Here is a 15763-nt window from a genome sequence, read left to right on the forward strand (position 1 = left end):
AGGAAGAAGGCAGCGCTAGACAGGAAGCAGAGGATGCCTCAGGCTCCGAGAAATAATAATAATAATGTTTTTTATATCATTATTATTATAATTATATAAAATTATAATTTATATATTCCGCATCGCTTTACAGTTTGCACACATTAGAAACAGGCCATATTGAGCTCAGTATTACCAGCCCTATGCGGGCCACACTCCAGGCTCCGATGCAGTTGTCTGCTCCTGTTCCCCTTCTTTCCCATACCTTGGATGATCTTTAATAGTGATGAGCGATTATACTCGTTGCTCGGGTGACCTCTGAGTATTTGTTAGTGTTCGGAGATTTAGTTTTCATCGTGGCAGCTGAATGATTTACAGCTATTAGCCAGGCTGAGTACATGTGGGAGTTGCCTGGTTGCTAGGGAATCTCCACATGTAATCAAGCTGTCTAGTAGCCGCAAATCATGCAGCTGCCAAGATGAAAACTAAATCTCCGAGCACTAACAAATACTCGGAGACCACCCGAGCAACGAGTACCCTTGCTCATCACTAATCTTCAACTATATGACATCGTGCAGCATCTCACACTCATATTATTATAGCGCCATTTATTCCATGGCTCTTTACATGTGGGGGGTATACATAAAAAAACAAGTACAATAATCTTAAACAATAAAAGTCAGGACTAGTACAGTAGGAGAGAGGACCCTGCCCACGAGGGCTCACAGTCTACAAGGGATGGGTGAGGATACAGTAGGTGAGGACAGAGCTGGTCATGCAGTGGTTTGGTTGATCGGTGGTTACTGCAGGTTGTAGGCTTGTCAGAAGAGGTGGGTCTTCAGGCTCTTTTTGAAGATTTCGATGGTAGGCGAGAGTCTGATGTGTTGTGGTAGAAGGTTCCAGAGTAGGGGGGATGCGCGAGAGAAATCTTGTATGAGATTGTGGGAAGAGGAGATAAGAGGGGAGTAGAGAAGGAGATCTTGTGAGGATCAGAGGTTGCGTGTAGGTAAGTACCGGGAGACGAGGTCACAGATGTATGGAGGAGACAGGTTGTGGATGGCTTTGTATGCCATGGTTAGGCTTTTGTACTGGAGTCTCTGGGTAATGGGGAGCCAGTGAAGGGACAGGTGGATTAGTCGGGCAGCAGAGTTTAGAATAGATTGGAGGGGTGTGAGTGTTCGAGGGGAGGCCATATGTGATGACATACTGTCACTGAGTACTGTTAGTTGCATCAAAGCAAATTGTATTACTGTGACCACAATAAAAATATAAATAAACATCTATGACACAATTAGGAAGCTTTATTACACTTTTTATTACTTTTCGGCATCATTACACGTACGGTTTACATACCTAAATCACAGATTAAACTACGAGACACTACCAATATTACCCTGTATCACGTTATATATTTAGATCTGGTACCTTCCTGAACATATATTTCTATAACCGCCAAGTAAACACAGCTCACGCTTATACCAAATACTTCACCAATTTAATATAACATAATAATCTCACTATAGTAAAAAATCTCAGTGGGCCTTCCCACAAAGAATGAAAAAAACAAAAACAAAAAAAAACCCCAACGTCTTATGGTTTTAACTTGTCATCAACATTTTATCGGTGACTACAGCGACACCGTCTGCTTTTTTCTTAAATGTTACAAAACTAATTTAGGGGAATTTAAAAAACAAAAACAAAAACAAAACACCACTATCCTTCACTGACGGTTCATCAATTCCATCAGTTTTTTTTGGTGAAAATCCCCTTAAAAAAGTGGTATTCCTGTCTCCACGATCCTATCCCAATATGAAGTAGGCGTAATAATATTAGCAAATACCTCCAATTAGAAATGTAGTATAGTTCTTCTAATTCGCTTATACCATGGTTACGACCACTCATATAGTGACATTTGTTAGTGGTCGTAACCATGGATACCTAAGCTACTGCAATGCCCTGCACATGGGGGTAAAGCAACATTGCGAATAAGAAGAACTATACTACATTTCTAATTGGAAGTATTTGCTATTATTATTACTACATATTGGGGTAGGATCTTGGAGAAAGGAATACCTCTTCACTTACAATAATGCCTGAGCCTCCCACATTAGTGCACCAGAAGGTAGTAACATGTGTCCTATTGATTGGTCTAATATCATGTAATCCCAGATTTTAACATTTCCAAACATTTACATCATAAATCGTCTGTTGTATAGAAGTGCAAATCGCTGCAAGAAGACAATTGTGGTTCACAGAGTTTAGCTACGGATGTAAATCACTACTTTGCTCTGTCCGTAAAGGTTCAGCTCTCAAATCTGATTGTTAAGCAGCAAACACAGAATACTGTGCAGTTACGACACTACTCATATTCTACGTGAATGTCCACCATAAGGCCATGTGCACACGCGGATTCCTGCCCGAATCCAAAATTAGTAAAGCGCCGCAAAGGCCCCATATAAGAAGGACATAGCGCCTGACACTGCTGTGCACAGACCCCCTCATCGGGGAGGAATAGGGGGCTCTTCTTTTTTAAGCAGCTTGTTCATGTATTTATAGAAAGAGATGCCTGTAGCGGACAGCATGAATCAGTAATGGCCCCACAGCTTACTAAACACTAAGGTGTTTAAACTAATATAAATGAAATAAATCAAATTAAAAATCAATTTGAAAAAAACAAACAAAAACACACAACATCAATAAGAAATAAAGTCATTCTGAAAGTGCAAAAATAATGCAATTATTAGGTCTCGGATGTTTTTACATACTTGGTCTTAGTCCTTATCACTAATTAACAAGCAATTTGCCCTAAAATTAAAGAAAAACAAAGTATTTTCAGGGGTCTTTTTTTCTTTTATCTGCCACAGAGGTGGTGGTTTTATATAGCTAGGTTTATGGAAACCCCCCAATGCTTGCTCATGTAGACCCACCCTAGATATGTCGAGTGCTTTACCATTAAGCAGCTTCCACAGTGGGGATTTGCGCTGTGAATTTTAAGGAAATGCTGGCGAGTAGTGATGACCGGACAACACCTTATCTGAGCATGCTCGTGTGCTAACCAAGTGTCTTCGGCATGCTCGGATACTATGTCATGTCTCGTGGCCATTCGACAGTCGCAACACATGCAGGGATCGCCTGTTTGTTGGACAGTCCCTGCATGGGTTGCAGCAGTCGAATAGCCGCGAGACATGCAGCCGCGGGGATCCGGACATAGTATCCGAGCACGCTAAAGACACTTGGTCAGCACATGAGTATGATGACGCCTTATCCGAGCACGCTCGCTCATCACTACTGCCGAGTAAAGAAGGTTCACAGTGCCCTGATCCAGCAGCCCCATCAGTAATCTGTGACATCCAGACCAAAGTCCTGCCAGCGTCCTCCTACCGGCGCGCATCGCTGACACTAATTATTGGCAGGCCGGGCACGGTCAATGCTTGGTGTCAGAAGAGGCTCCGGAGATGACAGCAGGTAAGAGGTGCGCAGCAGGTGAGAGGTGAGCAGGGCTCTGGTCCAGCAGCAATGATCTACAGATCTGACCACATGACCGGTGTCTTACAAATCTTTTTGCTCTATTGCCCGGTTATATACATGTGTACGCAGAATGGCACGAACAACCTGACAACTATGATTGCCGCTGTAAGATCAGGCAAGTTGGCTGTCAATCCGCTCTGCAGTATTGGCCCAAAACACCTTGACAGATCGGGACCCCTCAAGGTCTAGGAATTTTGTACTTTTTGAGGGAAATGCTCATTCAATTCATTAGTGAGGACCAATCCACCGGTACAGAGAATAAAACAAATAACGACGTTACCATATAAAACATTTGGCCTTTCCCATTTGTACCATGTTACATTTACATTTTTTTTCCTAAATGCTTTAAAACAACTTAACATTTGCCTGATTAAAAACATAGAAAGTTCCCGTCATGACATCAACATGGCTGGTGCCCTCAGAACCTGAAGAGGTCGATAAAGTGCTGCGGGGAGACGGGAGTGAGGCAGCTCTGCGGGTCGTTGGCCGTGCAAGGGTGTCCCGAGTCCTGGCAAGACAAACACAGGAGTTACAGATCGGCAGAGGTCTCCCAAAACGCAAAGTATTATGGTTAATTTGGAATAGTGCAATCACATAAGCGAGACATAATGGCGTGTCTCCACAAAGGAAGCAGCGCACAGTGCCCCACTGTTTCCGACAGTCCCACAGACAACGAAGGGAGCAGAAGTCGAGAATACAGATCTCGGCTCTATTAAAGATGGGGCTGCAGCGCCTGGTTCTCAGATTCCGGACCCCTAATCTCAGGACCTGTGGGTTCCAGTGGTCAGATCCCACTGCCCCTGCCCCCGGTATTATACTCGCCCTTTGGCGGCTTCACCTTTATTTGGTGACGCTCCTGTCCCAAGGAACCATCTTGTAAGCTGGCTGGAAGTCAGAAGCTACGTCACATTATCGCAATGTAAGTCTATGAGAGCCAGAAGGAGGCCAGAACGAGGCTCTAATAGACGCACATTGAGTGGCAATCCCTTAATTTCTCTTTTGCAATCTTGTTTCAGTGCATGGGAAAATATAGCAACTTTGCAAATCATATTCTTGTGCACAAGGTTCCCATGCAGATGTATGTGTCTCCATGGCAACAGACTACAAACACACCCTGTAAGTGGCTGGATCCTGCAGCCATGTGCTACTCTGTACCATCTGCCCCTCCTCTTATTACCAACAGGCTGTGCGAGAGGGGCAGTCACAGGGGGAAGACATCCAGTGCAGTGATGAGGCTGCAGCCCCCCATACATATTTGATGAAAGCCAGATTTATTTATTTATTTTTTTAGGGGCCACCTTACATTTGAAGTGACTTTGAGGGGTCTATATGACAGAAAATACCCAAAAGTGACAACATTCTAAAAACTGCACGCCTCAAGGTGCTCAAAACCACATTCAAGAACTTTATTAACCTTTAGGTGCTTCATGAGAACTTTTTTTCACAAAAAATTTACTTTAGACCCCAACTTTATTTTCACCAGGGGAACAGAAGAAAATGGACAACAAACATTGCTGTGTAAATTCTCCTGAGTATGCTGATACCCCATAAGTGGGGGAAATCTACTGTTTGGGTGCATGGCAGGGCTCACAAGGGAGGGAGAGCAGTTTGACATTTTGAATGCAAAATTAGCTGTAATCGAGAGCGGACGCCATGTTACGTTTGGAGAGCCCCTGTGTGCCTAAACAGTGGAACCTCCCCTCAAGTGACCCCATTTTGGAAACCACACCCCCAGGGGTATAGTGAGCATTTTGAACCCACAGGTATGACACAAAATTTGATAACATTAGATTGCCATATTGAATATGTTGTCATTAGTGTTGAGTGCAAGTGCTTGCTGCTTGAGTTTGCATCGCTTGCTCGGGTATGCACCAAATATCGCGGGTGCTCGAGTACCTGCCCCGCATGTTTTGTGGCTTTTAGACACAAAAAAAAAAAAAAAAAAAAAAAGCACACAAGCTGGGATCCGTGATACTCAGTGCATACCCAAGCACCTGATGCAAACTTGAGTAGCGAGCACTTTTGCTCAACACATCATCTTTTTTTACTTTTGAAATAACCCCAACTGCAAAGATTGAAAAAAAATACATTTTTTTATTTTATAATTTTTATCTAACTAAGGGGGTGACAAAAGGGGATTTGAGTTACTATTTTTTTTATCACTGTGATAGACCTTTTCACAGTTATCAAAAGGAACCAATAGGAAAATAGGCAGATCTTGTTGGGCACACTGTGCAAGAATCCGCCATTTTTTTTCCAGGAAGGTGACGCGGAGGGCCGGAGGACAGAGCAGGAGGGCCTGGGGGATGGCAGAGGCATCGGTGTGGTCCAGGGGACCACATTTCTCTCTTCTCTGATATGATCTAACTCAGTGTTTCCCACCTCCAGTCCTCACGGACCCCCAACAGGTCATGTTTTCAGGATTTCCATAGCGCTGCACAAGTGAGAGAACTCCTGATACTTCCATCACCTGTGCAATACTAAGGAAATCCTGAAAACATGACCTGTTGGGGTCCGTGAGGACCGGAGTTTGGGAAACACTGATCTAACCTATCAGAAGAGAGTGAAATTAATTTTAAATCTGACTTTTGTGATCGTCGTTATTCAGTGAATAATGGTGATTAAGTGATAGGGGACCGAAAAAACCGGCCCTGGTCATGTTCTCCAGGGTCTCAGCTCCCCCTGGAAATTATCAGACACTGGTGGAGGGGGGGGGGGGGCGCTATACCCTTATTTCTCAGTGCTGTTAAAAAGTGGCGCTGAGTAATAAATACCCGTAACTGCCCCTGTTAAGAGGCTTATCCACAGTCCCTAAAACAAATAATTTTCAGATATCATGTTAAAAAAAATGCCATGAAATAACATCAGCTGTGTGGGGTAATGGTTAGTGCATGCATAATCCATTATTAACGAATATATTGACCTCATGAGGGGTACAGGTCAGAGGGGACGGGGTCCACACAGAAATGTCCACATATACATGCACAACAACATGGGTATACACACTGTAGAGGATGGACATAGGGCTAATTACACAGGCATTATGGAAGCCATGAAATGACCGGACTAGGATCAGAGATAAGTGATGAGACGCCGGAGGACACAGTCCAGAACATGTCATCTCACAGGGATCATTATATGTAGAAGGCATGCTCACAATACCTTAAATAATAGAGCGAGCTGATAGTCCTTCACAAGAGGAATGAAGAAGAGAAGCAGACTAATGAGCACCGGCAGATCTATTACAGGCCATCAGATTTGGAGTATTACAAAACATTTACTATATAAAACAGAGTATTAGGACATGTAATGAAGGGAATATATACATAGGGGGCATGACCACTCTACTACAGCAGTGTGCCAGGCAGTGTGCCAGGCTCCGGCCGGGGTCACACCACCGGCTCCGGCCGGGGTCACACCACCGGCTCCGGCCGGGGTCACACCACCGGCTCCGGCCGGGGTCACACCACCGGCTCCGGCCGGGGTCACACCACCAGACTGCCTCTCATCTGAGAGAATCAGGCTGATTATGGCGATCAGAGTTCATTGGATGTGGAGAAGACAGGAAAAAAACTAAAATATTTCTCCACCTTCTCCATTCTGTCAGTCCATGGGAATCGGACAGCACTCAGAAGTTATCCGAGTGCGGTCCATTTTTTTTTTTGACGGACCCATTGACTTGCATGGCTGAGTGCGTTTTTTTTTTTTTTTACTTATACATATTTATTTATTTTTTCCCTTGGACTGAGTCTATCGGACATGTGATCGGCCTCATACAACAACATTGGTCAAAGTATGATCTGATGTTTTGCAGGATCACACAGAGCCTGAAAATATGGTCGTCTGCATGAGCCCTCAGATTCAGCCATGAAGTATGAGGGGGATGACCTAGCGAAGGCATTAAGCAATTAAACCAGCCCCCTCCATGAGGTCACCAACAACGGGAGCCAGCCCATGTCACACACATGAAACTAGGTAGGCACTTGACCAATGACAAGCAAGGAAGTAAATCCATAGTGCAAGAGTTAAAGGGAACCTGTCACTACATTTGACCTATGTAAACTATTAACCCCTTTCTGACCTCGGACAGGATAGTACGTAGTATGTCCGAGGTCAGAACCCCCACTTTGATGCGGGCTCCGGCGGTGAGCCCGCATCAAAGCCGGGACATGTCAGCTGTTTTGAACAAATGACATGTGCCCGCAACAGCGGCGGGTGAAATTGAGATTCACCCGCCGCTATTAACTAGTTAAATGCCGCTGTCAAACGCAGACAGCGGCATTTAACCGGCGCTTCCGGCCGGGCGGCCGGACACGAGCGCATCGCTCACCCCCGTCACATGTTCGGAGGTCGGCGATGCTTCTGCATTGTAACCATAGAGGTCGTTGAGACCTCTATGGTTACTGATGCCGGCCTGCTGTGAGCGCACACCTGCAATTCTGCTGCATAGCAGCGATCTAATGATCGCTGCTATGTAGCAGAGGCGATCGAGTTGTGCCAGCTTCTAGCCTCCCATGCTATTGAAGCATGGCAAAAGTTTAAAAAAAAAAGTGAAAAAAATAAAAAAAAATATAAAAGTTTAAATCACCCCCCTTTTGCCCCAATCAAAATAAATCAATAAAAAAAAAAAAAAAAAGAAAAAAAAAAAATCAAGCCAACACATTTGGTATCGCTGCGTTCAGAATCGCCCGATCTATCAATAAAAAAAACTATTAACCTGATCGCTAAACGGCGTAGTGAGAAAAAAATTAGAAACGCCAGAATTACGTTTTTTTGGTTGACGCAACATTGCATTAAAATGCAATAACGGGCGATCAAAAGAACGTATCTGCACCGAAATGGTATCATTAAAAACGCCAGCTCGGCATGCAAAAAAATAAGCCCTCACCTGACCCCAGATAATGAAAAATGGAGACGCTACGAGTATTGGAAAATGGCGCAATTTTTTTTTTTTTTAAACGAAGTTTGGAATTTTTTTTCACCACTTAGATAAAAGATAACATAGTCATGTTAGGTGTCTGTGTAGTAGTGACCTGAAGAATCAATGGCAGGACAGTTTTAGCATTTAGTGAACCTAGCAAAAAAGCGAAACAAAAAACAAGTGTGAGATTGCACTTTTTTTGCAATTTCACCGCACTTGGAATTTTTTTCCCGTTTTCTAGTACACGACATTGTAAAATCAATGATGTCGTTCAAAAGTACAACTCGTCCCGCAAAAAATAAGCCCTCACATGGCCAAATTGACGGAAAAATAAAAAAGTTATGGCTCTGGGAAGGAGGGGAGCGAAAAACGAACACGGAAAAACAGAAAATCCCAAGGTCATGAAGGGGTTAATATGGGCAAACAGGCTATTGACTGCTGAAAACAGTCCTACCTGTATGTCTCATATCAGATGTAGCGTGGCTGAGAAATCATCATTTATCACTTTATATAATAATTCCCCTTGATGCATAATAATCTCTGGAGGCAGAGTTATCTCCAGGCACCATCCGCCACAGAGCCGGGAAGAGGTCACTTCTATAAAGTGATAAATAGATGATTTCTCAGCAAAAGCACAGCGATGAGACTCACAGGCAGCACTTTTATCAGAAGCCTATAACCTGCATGTCTATACTAATAGTTTACACGTCAAATGTAGTGACAGGTTCCCTTTAATTTACACCTCTTTAAAGAAACGGTCAGCACAAAATGACTGTTCAGACCAAGGTCAGACACTTCGGTGCATCCTTGATGTGGTGCAGCAGTTCAGAGCACCATCACACTAAGTTAGTGGGATCTGCCGGATGAGAATGGTTATCTGAACTATGACGGATCTGGCAGAGCACCATGCTTTGTGTAAGGCTATCAAGTCACAAGGAAAGGTGCTCTCTAATGTAGTCATAATGTAAATTAGGTCTCAATGTGCTGCACAAACAGAAGGACCGATTATAAGGCAGAGTTCACATGAGCATAAGCAAAAATCGTCAGTTTTAAGTCCAGAAAAAAAAAATAGCAATTTTTCCATCAGCATGCAATTTGCCTGACCATTCCTTATGTTCCCGTGCCATCCAGGTGACCATTCATTATGTTCCCGTGCCATCCAGGTGACCATTCCTTACGTTCCCGTGCCATCCGAGTGACCATTCCTCATGTTCCCGTGCCATCCGGGTGACCATTCCTTATGTTCCCGTGCCATCCAGGTGACCATTCCTCATGTTCCCATGCCATCCGGGTGACCATTCCTCATGTTCCCGTGCCATCCGAGTGACCATTCCTCATGTTCCTGTGCCATCTGGGTGACCATTCCTCATGTTCCCGTACCATCCAGGTGACCATTCCTTATGTTCCCGTGCCATCCGGGTGACCATGCCTTATGTACCCATGCCATCTGGGTGACCATGCCTTATGTACCCATGCCATCCGGGTGACCATTCCTTATGTACCCATGCCATCTTGGTATCCATTTTGCTCATCTGTGTGGCATCAGTTTTTTACATAACTTAATAAAGGTCAAATACAGTTTCCTATGTTAATAATCATAGCGGATCCATGAAGAGCCGCTTGCCATGTGGATGGTAACCTGTATGTGATTCATTTTTCACACCTTCATTGACTTATAATGGGCGAGTCTGATCCAGACTATGGCGCACAGTGGTGCCTGCTTCATGTGAACCACCTCACTGCCTTGCACTGGAGATTGTGTGTCCGCATGTTAGGCTACTTTCACACTTGCGTTTTTTTTTAATCCGTCACAATCCGACGCTTTTTGAGAATACAGAATCCTGTAAAAAAAAAAATTTGCAGGCCATAGACTTGTATTAGCGATGGATTGTGACGGATGGCCATCAGACGTGCACTGGATCCGTTGGAAAATCGGTCAGCGACGTATCCTGTGCTGTCAGTCGTTGGCTATAATGGAAGCCTATGGACGCAGGATCCGTCGCTGACCGTCACACACTGGAATCCAGTGACGGATCCTGTTTTTCCCCTCTGAGCATGTCCGGAAGGATTTTCAAATCCGGAAAAAGTCAGAGTCTCTCTCTCTCGTCATATGCTGCACCACGACGGTCAGCAGAAAACGCAAATGTGAAAGTAGCCTTACCAGCTTTGCATATGGACAGCACACGGATATTTACTACGCACCTGAAATGTGGTATCAGTCCTCTACAGAGTGATGTATGTCCATGGAGGATGTACCAGGGCACTAACAGTCTTACTTGGCACTACCCTCTACTACTCACTGCCATTTTTTTTTGGAGAGGGGGTGGGATCTCATGCAATGTAATTTTATACACACATTCCATGTTTTTCCTCTGATGTCCCAAACATATTAAACAAATATTCTACCCCATGTTATGTGCCCATCAATCATTGGGGTACAAGATGGGAGTAGGGTGGGGTGTCCGATGGGCCCTGATCATCTATCTCTATGGGGATTACATTCCATATTTCAAGTTTACAGACGAACAAAAATATCTTTACCCTTTTCCATGTCCAAAGCCCCCAGCAATGAGCTGCTATTCCACCTCTGTGGGGGCTGAATATCGCCTATAAAGAACATTTACCTTCCAAAACAGGATGCTGCAGTGCCGGCAGAAGTGCAGCGTGTCCCCGTACTGTTCCCTTTTTGGGTAGTACTTCTCCAGTGTGAAGAACATTAGTTTCCAGTCAATATGACCATTTTCTGTAAAGATCAAATCTTTACAAAACTACAAGAGAAAGGATAACAGAAATGCAAAAAAATATATTAATAAAGCCATAGACAAGATGGTCGCTGCAACAAAAAAAAAAAAAACTACAAAACGTACAGAAATGTCATTATGTTTTGGGTGGAACGATGGATACGTAAGAAGTCACACGATTGCGAGAAAGTAACCTTGGGTGGCGGTGTGAACATAAACGGGCATAGAAAGGCCAGGTATTCTGTAGACTGATAACTAACGAGATGAGGTCATGTGTTACACAACCTTGTTAGCTTAGGAACCAAAGGTTGGCGGAGAACGTCCGTAATCTCCTAATATAGCAAATAAGTGACTGGCTGCGTAAGAGCCACCATGAAGGTTGACAATTTTTACTCTTAGAAAGGTCCCGCGACTATAAACCGATCACAGAACGTCCTTGCTGGTTACCTAGTGGTCAGGGGACGCTGGGCTGCAAGTGTCCCAATTCCCTGCACTGCCTCCGAAGGTGAAAAAAAAAGCATTAGCTGAAAATGGCACAATATTTTTTTTTTTTAACAAACTTTGGAATTTTTATTCAACACTAATAATAATAAAACTATACATTTGGTGTCTGAACTCGTAATGTGTATTCAAGTAATGTGCCAAGTTTTTCAATAAACATTGATGGTTGGGCACCCTCTAGTTGTGCGCACGATTATCTATTTCACCATGTGAACTTGTAATGATGTGGAGAATCATAATGGCAGGTCAGCTTTAGCATTTAGTCAACATGGCTAAGAAAAAAAAAAAAAAACACAAACCAACAACAGTGGGATTGCACTTTTTTTTTTTTGCAATTTCACCACACAATTGTTTTTCCCCGTTTTCCAGTGCAAGACTTGTTAAAACCAATGGTGTCGTTTAAAAGTAGAACTCGTCCCGTCCTCACATGGCCATTTTGACTGCACAAAAAAAAAAAAAAAAAGAAGTTATAGCTCAAGGAAAAAAAAAAGGGAGCAAAAAAAAATGAAAATGCAAAAACAAAAATACCTCTGGACGTTTAGGAGATAACTTATTAACAGCCGCGGGTGGATCTCTGATCCACCCACGGCTGTTGGAGGCACATGACAGCTGATCAAATCAGCTGCTATGTGACGGTAAAGATGTGGGCTCTGGTGCTGAGTCCGCAGCTTTCCCTGAACATGACGGCTCATTAGAAATGCAGGGATATGACCTTGGACATACCTATTCGTCTACGGTCGTGAAGGGGTAACTCAAGTTATTTTTTATTTCAATTTTAAGCTGGACGAGCAACATCCAACAGGCAAATTTAGCTGCTGTTATTTTTTTATACAAAATTTATATTAGCCGCAAAATCACACGTCTCAGGAACTTGGGCATAATTTAGGCTGCACCTTTCTATTCCCTTGTAGGTACACCCTTGGTGTCATTTTTTTCTCCATGACAGATAGTTTTCTGTATTAAAATTATAATATATTTGTCGGAACATAGTACAATTGCCACAGAGCGGAAGTCAGATAAGGCTCGTGGTGGTTTTGTATCACTTGTAATATGAATTAGAACTGTTCTGGTGTTTATTAGAATCATTACCATTTTCTCTGAAAAGTGATATTTGCAAAGCTCTTTCCAGAGATGGTGGTCTTCGCTGAGAATATGCCACGATTGTGTCATCTGACCCAGGTTGATTATGTCCCAGGCATCAGAGAACCTGAAGAGGATGTTGCTCTTCATCTGTTGTGGCAGATCACACAGGGTCGGACCATTGCCAAGTTGCTAAAATAAAAAGATTGAATGATGAACGGTCACTTGGAATAAAACACTACATGAATGCAGCAAAGCGAGAGAGGACGTGGTGATACCGGACTGATCTGAAGGGTCATCAGCTGTTCTTGCCATGAAAGGATAGTCTCCAGCCGAGAAATCCAGATGTTCATATTTCCGATCAGAACACATCTGCCACCTTCCCTGATCAGGATACACAGGGTGGAGCTCAGGTCATTAAGAAGATCCCGAATTAATTGTGGATTGTACTGATCCTCAAGAACTGAAACAAAGTGTGAGAGATCCCTGATAAAACATGAAATCCAGTGTGAAGTAAAAATCTTAGCATGATACGATACGCGATGAAACCAGATTATCAGCTTAAAGAATTCATGTTACAGCAGCTGGCTATGGAGGTCCATGGGGTGACAAGGGGGAGTAGGAGTCATCAACTGCAGGCGGCCACACAGATGCTGCTGCTTCTTCAAGTGTTCTCTATCACTTCAGTGCTGGACTCACAGCAATCATGCTCAGTAGCTGCTATTATGTTGTATGTGAGCAATAGATAGAGAAAAGTAGATCCTGCTTTTCTATATGTGTACAATGTATCAGGTTTACCATGGATGATATTATACAGCAGTAGTAAGCAGTGTTGCTGTGAACCCAGCACTGAGATAAGATGAGAAGCATTAACTAGAAGTAGCAGCATCTGTGTATTAGTAGTTACGAGTCTCATAATAACTTCTTTTACAGAAAAATGTCACTTAAGTTTCTTATGTTTGCCTGTACTAATACCTTATGCAAAGCTGCGTAGGCTATGTGCACACATTCAGGATTTCTTGCAGAAATTTCCTGAGCAAAACCGGACATTTTCTGCAAGAAATCCGCATGCGTTTTTTTCGCTTTTTTCACGCGTTTTTTTCCAGAGCTTCCCAATGCATTAAATAGCGGGGGGAAAAAAAAACGCAAAAAATCAGCAAAATTAATGAACATGCTGCGTTTTTTTACCGCGATGCGTTTTGTCATGGAAAAAAAACGCATCGTGTGCACAAAAATTGCGGAATGCATTCTAAATGATGGGATGCATAATGTATGCTTTTTAATGTGTTTTTATAGCGGAAAAAAAACGCAACGTGTGCACACAGCCTTGAAGTTAAGTCATTTATAAAAAAAAAACAAAAAAAAAACAACCCACAAAAATGGCTGCTTGTTGCCACCACTGGAGCAAGTTTACTACACACTTATTTCTGTTTTAATTTATTTTTATTATTATGATAAGACGGATTGTCCAGTCTCATAATAAAAGTCTGCAATCACTCTGACCGCAGACTTATCATATGACAACTTTATTGTATGACTACTATGCATTACTCTCCCCTGCAGCAGTGACATCTATATAGAATTCATACAGCTAGCTCTCTTGGAGTTCTGCATCAGGTAAAAACATTTGTAGATCCAATGTCCGTCTCTTCGACATCGAATTGTTTCTGTAACAAAATGCCTTTATAAAGCAGGTAGTGCTGATGACACCGCGCAGTCGGCGCAAAGCAAGATGGGCGACAATGTTACCTAAAAACGCACAGGATTTTGTTATCCTAGTTTACCCAGCACATAAGAGATTGGCCGCTAATGGCCCCGATCTATGGCCCAAGGGTGCTGGATAAAGAATAATACACACATTTCTGCACTTATCTCCCGGCCCGGCTTCTTAGCGCTCAGCCTTGTGTCGGTGACTTGTGCCGCTAATCAGCGGTCATTGCATTCAGTTTTATCCAATAAGAACACCGGTCTTCAGTTCAGACATGAGACTGGCTGGGAACACAGGGCTGAGAGCGGGGAAAGTCCACGGGAGAAGGACAGATTGGTTATATTACTTTATCCTAAGGCCATTAATCATCTTAAAAACCAAAATATATTACTAATCTGTACACTAGTTACTGTGTTATTAGAAATAACCTTAAATTCTTGCTATGTGTTCGGAGCTCTGAACAACAACAAAAAAAAAAAAACCAAAAAACATACAACGGCCCCTTTAGTCTGACCCTGCACTCCTTAATACGTCTGATAGGTAATCCTTAGGGTATTTGCCCGCCATGTCGCTACATAAACACTAAAAAAAGTGATCAAATGGACTGCAATGTAAAAAAGACTTGCTGTGCATAAGTTTCGTCTTAGGAATCCGCATGAAGCTATTAAAAGAAGCTCCAAAGATGTGGAACAATTAAAAGAAGTGACCGGTCCATTCTGCAGGCAGCTTCTGCTTGGAGAAGACTCACTTAAAAAAAAAACAAAAAAAAAACACGCCAGCGGCAAAGATGTCATAATAAAATGACAAGATGTTTCAGGGAAAGAAAATAAATAAAAAAATAACACGTTTACTACTGTATTTTTCGGACTACAAGACGCACTTTTTCCCCCCCCAAAAAGGGGGGAAAATGGGGGGTGCGTCTAATAGTCGCAATGCAGGCTTACCGTGGCGGCAGAGGTGCAGCGGCAGAGGTCGGGGTCCCTTTTCCCGGTGAGGTGATGCAGCAGCCCGGTAAGGCAGCAGAGCCGGGTGAATCCTGTTGTTATCGGTGGGCGCGGCCATCTTCCTGAGGCCGCGCGTGCGCAGATAGAGCGCTCTGCTGCCCGGGGCTTCAGGAAAATGGCCGCGGGATGCCGCGCGTGCGCAGATGGGGATTGCGGCGGCCATTTTCCTGAAGCCGAGATGCGAACTCGGCTTCAGGAAAATGGCCGCCGCGATACCCATCTGCACACGTGCGGCATCCCGCGGCCATTTTCCTGAAGCCCCGGGCAGCAGAGAGCTCCATCTGCGCACGCGCGGCCTCAG

The 15763-nt window shown here is 43.6% G+C and overlaps 1 protein-coding gene across 4 annotated transcripts in view; it reads right to left on the reverse strand.

Moving 5' to 3' along the window:
* Nucleotides 1-1270: 1270 nt before the first annotated feature.
* The window catches only part of FBXO25 (F-box protein 25), a 28149-nt gene continuing 13656 nt past the window's right edge, over nucleotides 1271-15763 (reverse strand). For 2 of the 4 annotated variants that reach the window (XM_077291330.1, XM_077291332.1), the window contains exons 7-10: nucleotides 13029-13213; nucleotides 12760-12942; nucleotides 11053-11196; nucleotides 2382-4015 (exon numbers count right to left, since the gene is read on the reverse strand). In XM_077291330.1, the coding sequence (XP_077147445.1) occupies nucleotides 3926-4015; nucleotides 11053-11196; nucleotides 12760-12942; nucleotides 13029-13213 (602 nt within the window). In that variant the 3' untranslated portion in view covers nucleotides 2382-3925. Of the gene's footprint in view, nucleotides 4016-6669; nucleotides 6697-11052; nucleotides 11197-12759; nucleotides 12943-13028; nucleotides 13214-15763 lie in introns of all 4 variants that reach the window. The other 2 variants (XM_077291328.1, XM_077291329.1) reach the window with 2 other exon arrangements.

Source organism: Ranitomeya variabilis, chromosome 2, assembly GCF_051348905.1.
Source record: "Ranitomeya variabilis isolate aRanVar5 chromosome 2, aRanVar5.hap1, whole genome shotgun sequence".
NCBI classification, from domain to species: Eukaryota; Metazoa; Chordata; class Amphibia; order Anura; family Dendrobatidae; genus Ranitomeya; species Ranitomeya variabilis.